This window comes from Oncorhynchus nerka, linkage group LG24 (genome assembly GCF_034236695.1).
Source record: "Oncorhynchus nerka isolate Pitt River linkage group LG24, Oner_Uvic_2.0, whole genome shotgun sequence".
Lineage (NCBI taxonomy): Eukaryota > Metazoa > Chordata > Actinopteri > Salmoniformes > Salmonidae > Oncorhynchus > Oncorhynchus nerka.
The window spans coordinates 82,821,131-82,838,366 of record NC_088419.1 but is presented as its reverse complement, the minus strand read 5'-3'; the positions used below and the strand labels follow the sequence as shown (position 1 = coordinate 82,838,366).

The 17,236-nt window shown below is 43.2% G+C and overlaps 1 protein-coding gene across 3 annotated transcripts in view; it reads left to right on the top strand.

Annotated features, from left to right (window-relative positions):
- Positions 1–15,201, top strand: part of cachd1 (cache domain containing 1) — a 149,500-nt gene extending 134,299 nt beyond the window's left edge. For 2 of the 3 annotated variants that reach the window (XM_065009215.1, XM_029647630.2), the window contains 6 exons: positions 1,607–1,723; positions 5,199–5,350; positions 7,574–7,735; positions 8,214–8,282; positions 8,364–8,489; positions 11,289–15,201. In XM_065009215.1, coding sequence (XP_064865287.1) covers positions 1,607–1,723; positions 5,199–5,350; positions 7,574–7,735; positions 8,214–8,282; positions 8,364–8,489; positions 11,289–11,527 — 865 coding nt within the window. In that variant the 3' untranslated portion in view covers positions 11,528–15,201. The remainder of the gene's footprint in view (positions 1–1,606; positions 1,724–5,198; positions 5,351–7,573; positions 7,736–8,213; positions 8,283–8,363; positions 8,490–11,288) is intronic. The other variant, XM_065009216.1, reaches the window with a different exon arrangement.
- Positions 15,202–17,236: the final 2,035 nt, after the last annotated feature.

The window sequence follows — 17,236 nt, the reverse complement described above, 5'->3', positions numbered from 1 at the left end:
TGTGATTTTCTGGATTTTTTTTCTCATTTTGTCTGTCATAGTTGAAGTGTACCTATGATGAAAATTACAGGCCTCTCTCATATTTTTAAGTGGGGGAACTTGCACAATTGGTGGCTGACTAAATGCTTTTTTGCCCCACTGTACACATGGAATAAACAAGCGTACAGTCAATAACACAATATAAAAAATTGAATGTCTATATACAGTGTGGCCAATGGCTTGAGGGGGTAAGGCAATAAATAGGCCATAGTAGCAAAGTAATTGCAATTTAGCAAATTAACACCGGAGTGATAGATGAGCAGATGGTGATGTGCAAGTAGAAATACTGGTGTGCAAAAGAGCAGAAAAGTAAATAAAATCAATTTGGGGATGAGGTAGGTAGATTGGGTGGGCTGTTTCTTGATGGGCTATGTACAGCTGCAGCGATCGGTTAGCTGCTCAGATAGCTGATGTTTAAAGTTAGTGAGTGAAATATAAGATCCCAACTTCAGTGATTTTTGCAATTCGTTCCAGTCATTGGCAGCAGAGAACTGGAAGGAAAGGTGGCCAAAGGAGGTATTGGCTTTGGGGCACGTGCTACGGTTGGGTGTTGTTATTGTGACCAGTGAGCTGAGATAAGGCGGAGCTTTACCTAGCAGAGACTTATAGATGACCTGGGGCCAGTTGGTCTGGCGACGAATATGTAGCGAGGGCCAGCCAACTTGGTCATTCAGGTCGCAGTGGTGGGTGGTATAAGGGGCTTTGGTGACAAAATGGATGGCACTGTGATAGACTGCATCTAGTTTGCTGAGTAGAGAATTGGGAGCTATTTTGTAGACGACATCGCCGAAGTAAATGTTTTTGTACCTGACATTGCCCCTATGTAGATTGTTTTTGGTCACAGGTTCAGGAATGGTTAAAAAAACATTAACTTAAAATGAACCTTACAAATAGCAGTGTTGGGTGATTTGGAAAGCCATAGTCAGTCAGTAAATAATATAATAATACTCATAGGAAAGGTTTTCATCTTTAGCTCACAATCTGTGGATAATATACAATTTTGAAAGGTTCAAATGTATGTAAAACATCACAGTACAATTGAAAAATACATGGCACATGGAAACCAAACGAGGGTGGTCTATGGTGATAGGTGGGATGGGCTGAGAGTGGCTGAGGGTTGGGAATAAAGAGCTTATGTTTGGTAATGTACTATTGTTATGCTTTATATTAAAGTACCATATATGTCAAATGTGTGTATATGTAGCAGAAAAGCTGTCAAAAAATGAAGAGGACAACTGTCTGTCTGGCTAAGGCTCTTTGTGAGAGGATAGAGGGATGCTAGAGAAAAGATCGTCCACAAAGTTGCTGTCAGACTGCAGTCATGCATTCATGTCGTGTTCCCTCTGTTGTGGTTGATTGAGGTCTTTTCACGAAATGCTAATTACTGTCTAATTTGAAACTGTGACATTATCATTGGTTAGTCATTACCGCCTTGATTCAGTGTGGTGCCAGTTCTCTCATTTGAACTGTGTTTGTCATTGTTGTAGTCTGACTGTGTGGTCATGTGTATTGAGGTTTGACCGTGTGGTCATGTTCATCACTATGGTCTGACCGTTTGGTTCAACAGGAACCCCAGCTGTGAGGTGCACCAGGAGCCCCTGTCTCTGACGGCGATTGACTCCAGTCTGCAGGACACCCTGCCCCAGTGTATCAACACCCGCTGCAGCCAGCGCTTCACTAGCAGGTTGAGTATCGCCCACAGCTACAGCCCACAACCATCGCCCACAGCTACAGCCCACAACCATCACCCACAGCTACAGCCCACAGCTACAGCCCACAACCATCGCCCACAGCTACAGCCCACAACCATCGCCCACAGCTACAGCCCACAACCATCGCCCACAGCTACAGCCCACAACCATCACCCACAGCTACAGCCCACAGCTACAGCCCACAACCATCGCCCACAGCTACAGCCCACAACCATCGCCCACAGCTACAGCCCACAACCATCGCCCACAGCTACAGCCCACAACCATCGCCCACAGCTACAGCCCACAACCATCGCCCACAGCTACAGCCCACAACCATCGCCCACAGCTACAGCCCACAGCTACAGCCCACAACCATCGCCCACAGCTACAGCCCACAGGCTACCGCTACAGCCCACAGCTACAGCCCACAACCATCGCCCACAGCTACAGCCCACAACCATCGCCCACAGCTACAGCCCACAACCATCGCCCACAGCTACAGCCCACAGGCTACCGCTACAGCCCACAGCTACAGCCCACAACCATCGCCCACAGCTACAGCCCACAACCATCGCCCACAGCTACAGCCCACTTGCAAAAGTATTCATCCCCCTTGGCATTTTTCCTATTTTGTTGCATTACAACCTGGAATTAAAATAAAAAATATTGGGGTTTGTATCATTTGATTTAAACAACATGTCTACCACTTTGAAGATGAAAAATATTTTATTGTGAAACAAACAAGAAATAAGACAAAAGAACTGAACTTGAGCGTACATAACTATTTCTCTCTCCCCCCCCCCAAAGTCAATAATTTGTAGACACCTTTTGCAGTAATTACAGCTGCAAGTCTCTTGGGGTATGTCTCTATAAGCTTGGCGCATCTAGCCAGTGGGATTTTTGCCCATTCTTCAAGGCAAAACTGCTCAAGCTCCTTCAAGTTGGAAGGGTTCCGCTGGTGCACAGCAATACTTAAGTCATACCACAGATTTTCCATTGGATTGAGGTCTGGGCTTTAAAAAAAATAAAAAATATTTAACCTTTATTTAACCAGGTAGGCTAGTTGAGAACAAGTTCTCATTTGCAACTCTGACCTGGCCAAGATAAAGCATAGCAGTGTGAACAGACAACACAGAGTTACACATGGAGTAAACAATTAACAAGTCAATAACACAGTAGAAAAAAAGGGGAGTCTATATACATTGTGTGCAAAAGGCATGAGGAGGTAGGCGAATAATTACAATTTTGCAGATTAACACTGGGGTGATAAATGATCAGATGGTCATGTACAGGTAGAGATATTGGTGTGCAAAAGAGCAGAAAAGTAAATAAAAACAGTATGGGGATGAGGTAGGTAAAAATGGGTGGGCTATTTACCGATAGACTATGTACAGCTGCAGCGATCGGTTAGCTGCTCAGATAGCAGATGTTTGAAGTTGGTGAGGGAGATAAAAGTCTCCAACTTCAGCGATTTTTGCAATTCGTTCCAGTCACAGGCAGCAGAGAACTGGAACGAAAGGTGGCCAAAGGAGGTGTTGGCTTTAGGGATGATCAGTGAGATACACCTGCTGGAGCGCGTGCTACGGATGGGTGTTGCCATCGTGACCAGTGAACTGAGATAAGGCGGAGCTTTACCTAGCATGGACTTGTAGATGACCTGGAGCCAGTGGGTCTGGCGATGAATATGTAGTGAGGGCCAGCCAACTTGGTCATTCAGGTCGCAGTGGTGGGTGGTATAAGGTGCTTTAGTGACAAAACGGATGGCACTGTGATAAACTGCATCCAGTTTGCTGAGTAGAGTGTTGGAAGCAATTTTGTAGATGACATCGCCGAAGTCGAGGATTGGTAGGATAGTCAATTTTACTAGGGTAAGTTTGGCGGCGTGAGTGAAGGAGGCTTTGTTGCGGAATAGAAAGCAGACTCTTGATTTGATTTTCGATTGGAGATGTTTGATATGAGTCTGGAAGGAGAGTTTACAGTCTAGCCAGACACCTAGGTACTTATAGATGTCCACATATTCAAGGTCTGAACCATCCAGGGTGATGATGCTGGTCAGGCGTGCGGGTGCAGGCAGCGAACGGTTGAAAAGCATGCATTTGGTTTTACTAGCGTTTAAGAGCAGTTGGAGGCCACGGAAGGAGTGTTGTATGGCATTGAAGCTCGTTTGGAGGTTAGATAGCACAGTGTCCAAGGACGGGCCAGAAGTATATAGAATGGTGTTGTCTGCGTATAGGTGGATCAGGGAATCGCCCGCAGCAAGAGCAACATCATTGATATATACAGAGAAAAGAGTCGGCCCGAGGATTGAACCCTGTGGCACCCCCATAGAGACTGCCAGACGACCGGACAGCATGACTAGGCCATTCCAAGACATTAAAATGTTTTCCCTTAAACCACTCGAATGTTGCTCAATACCAGTCTCAAATCTCTGTATTTTGCGCATCCATCATTCCTTAAATTCTGACCAGCTTCCCATTCCCTGCCGATGAAAAACATGGTGTTCTTGGGGTGATGGGAAGTGTTGGAATTGCGCCAGACATAGCGTTTTCCTTCCTATTTTTTTCTTTAAGCAATGGCTTTTTTCTGGCCACTCTTCTGTAAAGCCCAGCTCTGTGGAGTGTATGGCTTAAAGTGGTCCTATGGACAGATACTGCAATCTCCGCTGTGGAGCTTTGCAGCTCCTTCAGGGTTATCTTTGGTCTCTTTGTTGCCTCTCTGATTAATGCCCTCCTTGCCTGGTCCATGAATTTTTGTGGGCGGCCCTCTCTTGGCAGGCTTGTTGTGGTGCCATATTCTTTCAATTTTTTAACAATCGATTTAGCGGTGGTCCGTGGGATGTTCAAAGTTTCGGCTATTTTTTCATAACCCAACCCTGATCTGTACTTCTCCACAACCTTGTCCCTGACCTGTTTGGAGAACTCCTTGGTCTTCATGGTGCCGCTTGCATGGTGGTGCCCCTTGCTTAGTGGTGTTGGGGCCCTGGGGCCTTTCAGAACAGGTGTGTGTGTGTATATATATATATACTGAAATCATGTGACACTTAGATTGCACACAGGTGGACTTTATTTAACTAATTATGTGACTTCTGAAGGTAATTGGTTGCACCAGATCTTATTTAGTGGCTTCATAGCAAAGGGGGTGAATGCATATGCACGCATCACTTTTCAGTTTTTTATTATTTTTTGATACAAGTAATTTTTTTCACTTCACCAATTTGGACTATTTTGTGTATGTCCATTAGGGAAAATATGGCAAGGGGGATGAATACTTTTGCAAGGCACTGTACTGATTTAATTAAAGCATGTGGTGATGTGTATATAGTGATTTAGAAGAGCAAAACAAGTTTCAGATCACAACACGTTTCCAAAATACATTTGCTGAGATTTAATGTGAAGAAAATCCATTACGTTGTATGAGTCTTGACCAGGACTTTACCTCATACCTTACCTTTACTCTGATCTCCAGTGACTGTTTTGGCGTGTTGGACTGTGAATGGTGTATGGTGGACAATGATGGGAAGACCCACCTGGACAAACCTTACTGTGCCCTGCAGAAGGAATGCTTCGGGGGTATCCTCGGGGCCAAGAGCCCTTACATGGACGGCATGGGGATGTTGGGTGAGTCTACTCATTCCATACTGTCACGAGGTCATGCAAACATAATGGGCTAGTGGGCTTGATTTCCCCGCAGTATGTCCAGAGCAATTTGTTTAACGAGTTGGGACCAGAGCAATTTATCTAACGAGTTGGGACCAGAGCAATTTATTTAACGAGTTAGGACCAGAGCAATTTATTTAACGAGTTAGGGCCAGAGCAATTTATTTAACGAGTTAGGACCAGTGCAATTTATTTAACGAGTTAGGACCAGAGCAATTTATTTAACGAGTTAGGACCAGAGCAATTTATTTAACGAGTTAGGACCAGAGCAATTTATTTAACGAGTTAGGACCAGAGCAATTTATTTAGGGAGTAGGAGCTGAGCAACTTATTTAACCTCTCTGGGGTAGGCTGGCCAATAGCCAGGGGAAATGCAGAGCGCCAAATTCAAATACATTTTTATAAAAATCAAACTTTCATTAAATTACACATGCAAGATATGAAATTAAAGCTACACTCGTTGTGAATCCAGCCAACATGTCAGATTTCAAAAAGGCTTTTCGGCGAAAGCATAAGATGCTATTATCTGATGATAGCACAACAGTAAACAATGAGAGAGTAGCATATTTCAACTCTGCAGGCGCGACACAAAATGCAGAAATAAATCATAATAAATCATAAATCATGCCTTACCTTTGACGAGCTTCTTTTGTTGGCACTCCTATATGTCCCATAAACATCACAAATGGTCCTTTTGTTCGATTAATTCCGTCGATATATATCCAAAATGTCCATTTATTTGGTGCGTTTGATCCGATCCAGAAAAACACCGCTTCCAACTTACGCAACGTCGCTACAAAATATCTCAAACGTTACCTGTATACTTTGCCAAAACATTTCAAACTACTTTTGTAATACAACTTTAGGTATTTCTAAATGTATATAATCGATCAAATTGAAGACGGAATGATCTGTGTTCAATACAGGAGCAAAACAAACTGACGCTACTTTTCTGGTTACGCGCGTCAAATCTGAATGGTTTGTCCTCTGGGTTTTGCCTGCTAAATAAGTTATGTTATACTCACAGACATGATTCAAACAGTTTTAGAAACTTCAGAGTGTTTCCCATCCAATACTAATAATATTATGCATATAGTAGGATCTGGGACAGAGTAGGAGGCAGTTCAGTTTGGGCACGCCATTTATCCAAAAGTGAAAATGCTGCCCCCTACCCCAAACAGGTTAACGAGTTAGGACCTGAGCAATTTATTGAACGAGTTAGGACCTGAGCAATTTATTGAACGAGTTAGGACCTGAGCAATTTATTGAACGAGTTAGGACCTGAGCAATTTATTGAACGAGTTAGGACCTGAGCAATTTATTGAACGAGTTAGGACCTGAGCAATTTATTGAACGAGTTAGGACCTGAGCAATTTATTGAACGAGTTAGGACCTGAGCAATTTATTGAACGAGTTAGGACCTGAGCAACTTATTGAACGAGTTAGGACCTGAGCAACTTATTGAACGAGTTAGGACTTGAGCAACTTCTTGAACGAGTTAGGACCTGAGCAACTTATTGAACGAGTTAGGACCTGAGCAACTTATTGAACGAGTTAGGACCTGAGCAACTTATTGAACGAGTTAGGACCTGAGCAATTTATTGAACGAGTTAGGACCTGAGCAATTTATTGAACGAGTTAGGACCTGAGCAATTTATTGAACGAGTTTATTTCGATTCCAACTTGTAGAATGTGTAATATTGTTCTAGTTCTAGACACACAGCTTTGTATAAATATCCTCCCGTAATGTTAACGGTGAGCTAACATGGCTGCCATAGAATGTAGAAGTGTTATGTAAATAATGCAGAAATCTTATTTTTCCCAACTCTCTAAATACATGGCTCTGGTTAGGGCCGTAGACATCCTGTTAGATGACTTGCGTATTCCAATTCCTAATTCTATGATAGGGTCATTGAGGTTTCTGCATTATGATGCATTTACTTCACACTCCAACTTTCTATGGCAGCTATGTCATAGCTCACCATTAACATTACATGGGGATATTTATACAGTAACTGATTGTTTAAAATTTGAATTATATTAAAAATTCTACAAGTTGTCCGATCTCTCTAAATACATAGCTCTGGCTATGTCATAGTCCTCCTAGAAGAATTTGGTTAGCATAATAGATCTAATGTGTTTAACCCTTCCTCCACTCTCTCCCTCTCCCTTCCCTCCTTCCAGATGAGGAGGTAGCGTCTCTGAACATGATTCGAAGTGCACCGGTAGGGCCGGTTGCCGGGGGGATTATGGGCTGTATCATGGTGCTGGTGTTGGCTGTATACGCCTACAGACACCAGCTCCACCGGCGCTCACATCAACACATGTCCCCTCTGGCCGCGCAGGGTAAGACACTTCGACATACTGGAGATGAATGTTACCTAGAACAACTGACTATGGAAATACAGCTCGTTAGTGAATGCTAGTGGAAACACAGGTAGCAGTGACATAGGTAGCTTCTGATTTAGGTTGACCTCAGAGAAATCTCAGTGCTATGAATAGGACATTTTATTGACATTTTAAAACCACTTTGTTATTGTCTTAGTCTGTTATGAAAGTATTCAAATTCAGACAGTAATTGCCCCTAAAATTGCTTCTGTTGTCTGAGCATCACGTCTTAGTTTTGATAATGAAAGCTGCTGCTAGAGCTGTGGGGATGATTGAATGAACTGATGCCCTGAACTCAACGACTGACCTGCACTACAGACAGCACAATTGTCTTTCCCTAATAAGACCATAAGCACTTGTTATTGACACTGACTAAAGATATGCATGAAAGTAATCTCTTACAATAATACTTTCTTTCCCTTTCTCCTTTCTGCAGAGATGTCAGTGCGGATGTCTAACCTGGATAATGAGCGAGATGAGGACAGTCATGAAGACAGGGGAATCAGTAAGTACTGCAGGAGGATTAGTATTAGTGTACTGTAAGACCTTGACTTGACCTGGTCTTTATTCCTTGTATTAAACCTAGATGTTTTCCTGTCCCGTCCTGCAGTCAGCAACACACGGTTTATTGCTGCGGTGATTGAGAGACACACCCACAGCCCCGAGCGCAGGAGGAGGTACTGGGGACGGTCAGGGACAGAGAGTGACCACGGTAAGACAGTATGACCCCCAGAGGAAACAGGCCACTACTGTTCTGCTCTTAAAACCACACATTTTCTGGTTGAGAAGGAGGAGAGTAGTATAACTCTCTATAAAACCACACAACAGACGGGACACCCTGCCCTTGTGTTCCCTCTCTTCTGCCCGGTGATAAGTCTCTCTAGCTAACACTAGTTGTGTAGCTACTGATCAGAGAGGAACGTGAAGGAGAGGAGGAAATGGATGCAGTGGAGAAATACAGAGAGAGTGGAAGAAAGAGGGCGGAGGAGATTCAGGCCAAACAGCAAAGCATTAAATACACATTGGCTCTGTTCCTCAGCTCAGTCAGTGGCGTTTTCCCACAGTCAACTCACTCACACAGCTGCTGAAGGGTCTCTGTACTTTCTAGCTACAAAGTCACTGAGTTCAGGATGTTGTCTAACAGCCTGCAGTCTAACAGACATCCAGGTATAGGCTGTATTAATGCAACCTTTCTCTGTAATATTACCTAAGTCCTGACATTTCACACCCCCTGTTTCAGGCCCCGTCTCCACGGTTGTTCATGACCCTTTTAACTGTCATTTACTTTTCTCACCTCTTTTGCTACTCAGAAAACTGATGACAAATGGCGGTAGCACTGTTTGAAATGATTTTTCATCAATAGATGGAAGGAGTTAAGCAGAGGATAGGAGCTACGCACTCAGTGCTTCTGAAGTTGGCATCTTTCCTCTCCTCCGGATCCCATTGAAGTCCTCCCCATAGTTCTCTCTGACAGAATTAGAGAACATGTCAAAAGCATAAGTGACCTTCAGAAGCTCTACTAGCCAGGTTATATCACTACCTCTTTGTTTTGCTTAGCTATATACCAATAGATGCCCATTCCTTCTCCCATCTTCCACTCATACCTACCTTCCATTACACTCAGCACAGCAGTGACATTTCTCCTCTTTCCACAGTTGGACTGTTTTATAAAAGTTGATGCTTCGTCTTCTAGAACTAAAACCTGAGGGATGCTAAATGTTGGGATGTGGCAGTATCGGAGATGGCAGATATGTAGATGCTTTAATGTCAGTGATCTGCGGGGAGTCTGTGGAGGAGGGAGGGAGGTTGGAGAGGTATTGGAGATGGAGTTATTGATTCAAATGGGCAATCCCCCTCTGATTGCTATCACTCTCTTTCTCTCCACTGCAGGGGCACAAACGTTCCTTAACTCGTCCCTTCATACCAGCTCACGTGCAACATACACACACACACCACTCACTGCACATACAGCTCTCCTTCTCCAGACGTATCTACAATGATTGAGATTTCACCCACGTAATTAATGGCTTAGAATGTTATTCCCTAAACTGTAATTATAGATCGATGGACGTAAAGTCTTGCTGATTCTCTTCTGAAGTCTCAAATCAAATCAAATGTTATTTGTCACATACACATGGTTAGCAGATGTTAATGCGAGTGTAGCGAATTGCTTGTACTTCTAGTTCCGACAATGCATTAATAACCAACAAGTAATCTAACTAACCATTCCAAAACTACTGTCTTATACACAGTGTAAGGGGATAAAGAATATGTACATAAAGATATATGAATGAGTGATGGTACAGAGCAGCATAGGCAAGATACAGTAGATGGTATCGAGTACAGTATATACATATGAGATGGGTATGTAAACAAAGTGGCATAGTTAAAGTGGCTAGTGATACATGTATTACATAAGGATGCAGTAGATGATATAGAGTACAGTATATACGTATGCATATGAGATGAATAATGTAGGGTATGTAACATTATATTAGGTAGCATTGTTTAAAGTGGCTAGTGATATATTTGACATCATTTCCCATCAATTCCCATTATTAAAGTGGCTGGAGTTGAGTCTGTGTCAGTGTGTTGGCAGCAGCCACTCAATGTTAGTGGTGGCTGTTTAACAGTCTGATGGCCTTGAGATAGAAGCTGTTTTTCAGTCTCTCGGTCCCAGCTTTGATGCACCTGTACTGACCTCGCCTTCTGGATGATAGCGGGGTGAACAGGCAGTGGCTCGGGTGGTTGATGGCCTTCCTGTAACATCGGGTGGTGTAGGTGTCCTGGAGGGCAGGTAGTTTGCCCCGGTGATGCGTTGTGCAGACCTCACTACCCTCTGGAGAGCAGTTGCCGTACCAGGCGGTGATACAGCCCGCCAGGATGCTCTCGATTGTGCATCTGTAGAAGTTTGTGAGTGCTTTTGGTGACAAGCCGAATTTCTTCAGCCTCCTGAGGTTGAAGAGGCGCTGCTGCGCCTTCTTCACGATGCTGTCTGTGTGAGTGGACCAATTCAGTTTGTCTGTGATGTGTATGCCGAGGAACTTAAAACTTACTACCCTCTCCACTACTGTCCCATCGATGTGGATAGGGGGGTGTTCCCTCTGCTGTTTCCTGAAGTCCACAATCATCTCCTTAGTTTTGTTGACGTTGAGTGTGAGGTTATTTCCCTGACACCACACTCCGAGGGCCCTCACCTCCTCCCTGTAGGCCGTCTCGTCGTTGTTGGTAATCAAGCCTACCACTGTTGTGTCGTCCGCAAACTTGATGATTGAGTTGGAGGCGTGCGTGGCCACGCAGTCGTGGGTGAACAGGGAGTACAGGAGAGGGCTCAGAACGCACCCTTGTGGGGCCCCAGTGTTGAGGATCAGCGGGGTAGAGATGTTGTTGCCTACCCTATTGGTCTATCACAAAGTGCTTGTATACTTATCTCCTTATGAATGCCTGTGTTTTTTTACATAGATGTGGATTGAATGTGTATTAACGTCTGTGTTCCTGTGTGTCGCAACAGGTTACAGCACCATGAGTCCTCAGGAGGACAGCGAAAACCCTCCCTGCAACAACGACCCCTTGTCGGCCGGCGTGGACGTGGGGAACCACGATGACGACCTGGATCTGGACACGCCCCCTCAGACGGCGGCGCTGCTCAGCCACAAGTTCCACCCGTACCGCCATCCGCCCCACCACCAGCTCCACACACACCACCTGCAGGCAGCAGTCACCGTGCACAGTGTGGATGCAGAGTGCTGATCCTCTGTACCCGATCCCTACACAGGCCTCAGCTCTCCTCCAACCCCACCAGCCCTCTCCCAAGCGTGGCTACATCACTACTAGCTATTCATCCAACACTACCACTACCAACTCCACCACCCATGTGTGCTCCCACTGTGCCAAGCCAGGGTGAGAGGAGTTGGGCTGGGGAGAACAGAGCAGTCCCCCTCCTGGAGGACTCCTTAAAGTTCACACACTCCACCTCTGTTGAGGAACACTAGCTTCTGTAGCCCAGTATAGCCCTGCTCAGAAACACGGGGGGTGTGGTGGAGGCCTCTTTTATTCAAAAGGGGTCTGAACTTGTTTAAAAGTGTAAACAAAGCATCTCAGATTTTTAAGAAGAAAATAACAAATAAGAAATAAAGGATTATTTTTCTACTATTTATTGAACTGGATTTGAGAGTGATCAGATGAGCGCCTGACAGTGGCTGGAACTGAACTGAATGAACTCTGGTTGCCAAGGTAACCACAGTGGCTGATCATGGACCACAGAGTGTCCCTGCTGCACGTGCCCCTCACTTCCTGTTAAGGATGCATCATGGAGAGGAAGTGGTTATTCAACACATATCTGACACAGGTTATCATTTGGATTATTTTCAGTTGAGAATCAGAAAATCATTGTTATTGTTTTGAAGGTGAAATTAGTTGAATTCTTTGTCCTGACTGAACAAGCTGAATTACAATACATTGTATTCACTAATCCACCCTACCAGGCAACCACCAGTCTAGGGCTGGTTTGTGTCAACAGCATGCTGTATGACTGAATATGGAAGGGCCATGCCAGGACCCTGGCAGAATGACTCAGACACACAGGAAGAGCCATTCCCACACTTTGGTGGCCTGTTATCTGCCTGAACATTAAGGCATAGAGCTGGTGAGAGGGATTGGTTGGTCTGTCTTATCTGACCCCCTCACACTAACATCTGGACCTGGTGGGCCAAACTATGATGCTCTCTGTCTCTATGCCTGAATGGGACCTATCACTGTTGAAGAGAGGTGTGTGTGTACACAGCTTGTGCAACTGTAATGGGGTGTGTGTGTTTGGTCTGATTGTATGGAAGTGGTCAGAGCATCTCAATTGAAAGCATTATTACATGGTTTAATTGTTTTGAAAGTGTAATTAGTGAATAGAGATCAAATTATTTTTGTTTCAGCAGTCCGCCTGATTATCTGACGAGTAATTTCCCCGTTATGATTGTTTTTTTGTCATGTGATTCATGGATGAACTTCTTCAAATCAAGTCATTATTGTATTCATTTAGTTAGGGTGAGAATGTCTTGTTTACCCCCGATCTATACAGTAAGAAGTGTACATAACTTTTTAAAAGTCACAAATAGCTATTCATGTGTTGCACTCCATATTTTTATGTTGGAAATGAAATATTGTGTACTCAAAATGATGCTCAGATATTTGGGTTTATTGTGATATTTTTCAGTTCATGGAATGCGACAACTTGGATGTTATTAGGTCTACCTTTCTTAAGGTCCATATTGGATGGAAGACAGACTGACATAGTTGTATTTTAGACACTTAAAGCTGAAGATCTTAGTCTTTAAAAATCTCATTTTTGTTTAACCGTGTAGGGTCAAAATGTCACAAAAGACAACATCAATTGTCAAGAAGAGATTTTATTTTAGACTGCAGTGGAACTTTCTCCCTGTTCGTTGAGTTGGATTAGTTCTAGACAGGATATGGATCAATTTCATTTCAATTCTTAGAAATTGAATATCGTGTTACTTCCTGAATTGAAATATAATAACCCAACAGTTATCTCCTACTGTCCTGTTCATAACCACCACCACTGAAATTATAGCACTGGACACTCATAACACTACACAGCTCTGGGAATATACACCCCGATTTTGTCACGTCGGTTGGTGCATATTTCCAACGGTACGGCACCAAAACATACAGTACCAGTCAAAAGATTGGACACACCTACTCATTAAAGGTTTTTTTAAATTGTATTTTTTTAAACTATTTTCTACATTGTAGAATAATAGTGGAGATGTCAAAACTATGAAATAACACATATGGAATCATTTAGTAACCAAAAAAGTGTTAAACAAACCAATATATTTGAGATTTTAGATTCTTCAAAGTAGCCACCATTTGCCTCTGACAGCTTTGCACACTTGCCATTCTCTCAACCAGCTTCACCTGGAATGCTTTACCAACAGTCTTGAAGGAGTTTCCATGTATATGCTGAGCACTTGTTGGCTACTTTCCCTTCACTCTGCAGTCCAACTTATCCCAAACCGTCTCAATTGGGTTGAGGTCGGGTGATTGTGTAGGCCAGGTCATCTGATGCAGCATTCCATCACTCTCCTTGGTCAAATAGCCCTTACACAGACTGGATGTGTGTTGGGTCATTGTCCTGTTGTAAAACAAATGATAGTCCCACTAAGCGCAAACCAGATGGGATGGCATATCACTGCAGAATGCCATGGTAGCCATGCTGTTTAGGTGTGCCTTGAATTCTAAATAAATCACTGACAGTGTCACGAGCAAAGCACCCCCATACCATCACACCACTTCCTCCATGCTTCACGTGGGAACCACACATGCGGAGATCATATGTTCACCTACTCAACGTCTCACAAAAACACAGCAGTTGGAACCAAAAATATAAAAAAATCTGACCGAAGTACAGATTTCCACCGGTCTAATGTCCATTGCTCATGTTTCTTGGCCCAAACAAGTCTCTTCTTCTTATTGGTGTTCTTTAGTAGTGGTTTCTCTGCATCAATGAGACCATGAAGGCCTGATTCACGCAGTCTCCTCTGAACCGTTGATGCTGAGATGTCTGTTACTTGAACTCTGTGAAGCATTTATTTGGCTGAAATTTCTGAGTCTGGTAACTCTAATGAACTTTATCCCCTGCATTAGACGTAACTCTGGGTCTTCCTTTCCTGTGGCGATCCTCACGAGAGCCAGTTTCATCATAACGCTTGATGGTTTTTGTGATGGACTGTCGTTTCTCTTTACTTATTTGAGCTGTCCTTGCCATAATATGGACTTGGTCTTTTACTAAATAGGGCTATCTTCTGTATACCACCCCTACCTTGTCACAACACAACTGATTGGCTCAAATGTATTAATAAGGAAAGAAATTCCACAAATTAACTTTTAACAAGGCACCTGAAGTGCATCCAGGTGACTACCTCTTGAAGCTGGTTAAGAGAATGCCAACAGTGTGCAACGCTGTGATCAAGGCAAAGGTTGGCTACTTTGAAGAATCTCAAATATATTTTGATATGTTTAACACTTTTTTTGGTCACTACTTGATTCCATATGTTATTTCATAGTTTTGTTGTCTCAATATGGGAAGGTAGTATGTGGAAAATAGTAAAAGTAAAGAAAAACTCTTGAATGGGTAGGTTTCAACTTTTGACTGGTACTGTCAGTGGGTCTGATGTTTAGATTTTTTGTTTGAATCTGAAAAACAAGTGCTACATTTACTGAGACTATATTGTAATTACGTTTTTGACACGAGAGAGCATGAACAGTATTTACCAGCTGTTGTAAGAAAGTATAATCTTGTGTATACCGAACACTATGAATTTAATGAATGTACTGAAAGAACTTCCAGTGTAACATATACAGTTATAAAATGTGAATGTGATGAAAATAAATCCATGTTACACTTAAAACCACTTGCCTTTGTATGTACAGTGGGGCAAAACAATTATTTAGTCAGCCACCAATTGTGCAAGTTCTCCCACTTCAAAAGATGAGAAGCCTGTAATTTTCATCATAGGTACACTTCAACTATGACAGACAAAATGAGAAAAAATAATCCAGAAAATCACATTGTAGGATTTTTAATGAATGTATTTGCAAATTATGGTGGAAAATAAGTATTTGGTCAATGACAAAAGTTTATCTCAATATTTTGTCATTGCCAACAAAGGGTATATAACAGAGGTCAAACGTTTTCTGTAAGTCTTCACAAGGCTTTCACACACTGTTGCTGGTATTTTGGCCCATTCCTCCATGTAGATCGTCTCTAAAGCAGTGATGTTTTGGGGCTGTTGCTGGGCAACACGGACTTTCAACTCCCTCCAAAGATTTTCTATGGGATTGAGATCTGGAGACTGGCTAGGCCACTCCAGGACCTTGAAATGCTTCTTACGAAGCCACTCCTTCGTTGCCCGGGCGGTGTGTTTGGGATCATTGTCATGCTGAAAGACCCAGCCACGTTTCATCTTCAATGCCCTTGCTGATGGAAGGAGGGTTTCACTCAAAATCTCACAATACATGGCCCCATTCATTCTTTCCTTTACACGGATCAGTCGTCCTGGGCCCTTTGCAGAAAAACAGCCCCAAAGCATGATGTTTCCACCCCCATGCTTCACAGTAGGTATGGTGTTCTTTGGATGCAACTCAGCATTCTTTGTCCTCCAAACACGACGAGTTGAGTTTTTACCAAAAAGTTATATTTTGGTTTCATCTGACCATATGACATTCTCCCAATCTTCTTCTGGATCATCCAAATGCTCTCTAGCAAACTTCAGACGGGCCTGGACATGTACCGACTTAAGCAAGGGGACACGTCTGGCACTGCAGGATTTGAGTCCCTGGAGGCGTAGTATGTTACTGATGGTAGGCTTTGTTACTTTGGTCCCAGCTCTCTGCAGGTCATTCACTAGGTCCCCCCGTGTGTTTCTGGGATTTTTGCTCACCGTTCTTGTGATCATTTTGACCCCACGGGGTGAGCTCTTGCGTGGAGCCCCAGATCGAGGGAGAGTATCATTGGTCTTGTATGTCTTCCATTTCCTAATAATTGCTCCCACAGTTGATTTCTTCAAACCAAGCTGCTTACCTATTACAGATTCAGTCTTCCCAGCCTGGTGCAGGTCTACAATTTTGTTTCTGGTGTCCTTTGACAGCTCTTTGGTCTTGGCCATAGTGGAGTTTGGAGTGTGACTGTTTGAGGTTGTGGACAGGTGTCTTTTATACTGATAAGTTCAAACAGGTGCCATTAATACAGGTAACGAGTGGAGGACAGAGGAGCCTCTTAAAGAAGAAGTTACAGGTCTGTGAGAGCTAGAAATCTTGCTTGTTTGTAGGTGACCAAATACTTATTTTCAACCATAATTTGCAAATAAATTCATTAAAAATCCTAAAATGTGATTTTCTGGATTTTTTAAATATTTTTTTGTCTGTCATAGTTGAAGTGTATCTATGATGAGAATTACAGGCCTCATTTTTTTTAAGTGGGAGAAGTTGCACAATTGGTGGCTGACTACATACTTTTTTGCCCCACTGTATTTCCCATTTACTATGTTACAGTACAATGTGTACCATGTACTGTACTTCCTCAATATTTCATTCACGGTGTACCATCATGTACCCTTTAGACAGCATCAATCACATCTTAGTTCAGCAATAACATTAAGTACCACCCATGTTAGACACAATCACAATGCAACAACTTAGTAGGCATTCAACTCCTAGAATGATCATTTCATAATCTGATGTTCCTAGGTCAGTCTGTAGGGCACCATGTCCCATCTGCCAGTACAGATACAGTAGGATAAACTGATAGGGAGGGATTACCTGATCCTTTATCTTGCCTCCGTGTCAGGCCCATATTCCTGTTAGCCACCAACCCATATTTATTGTTGGATTAGACTGGGGTGGAAAGGTTATTTAGAGCAACTGAACGGTACTAGACAATGGCCT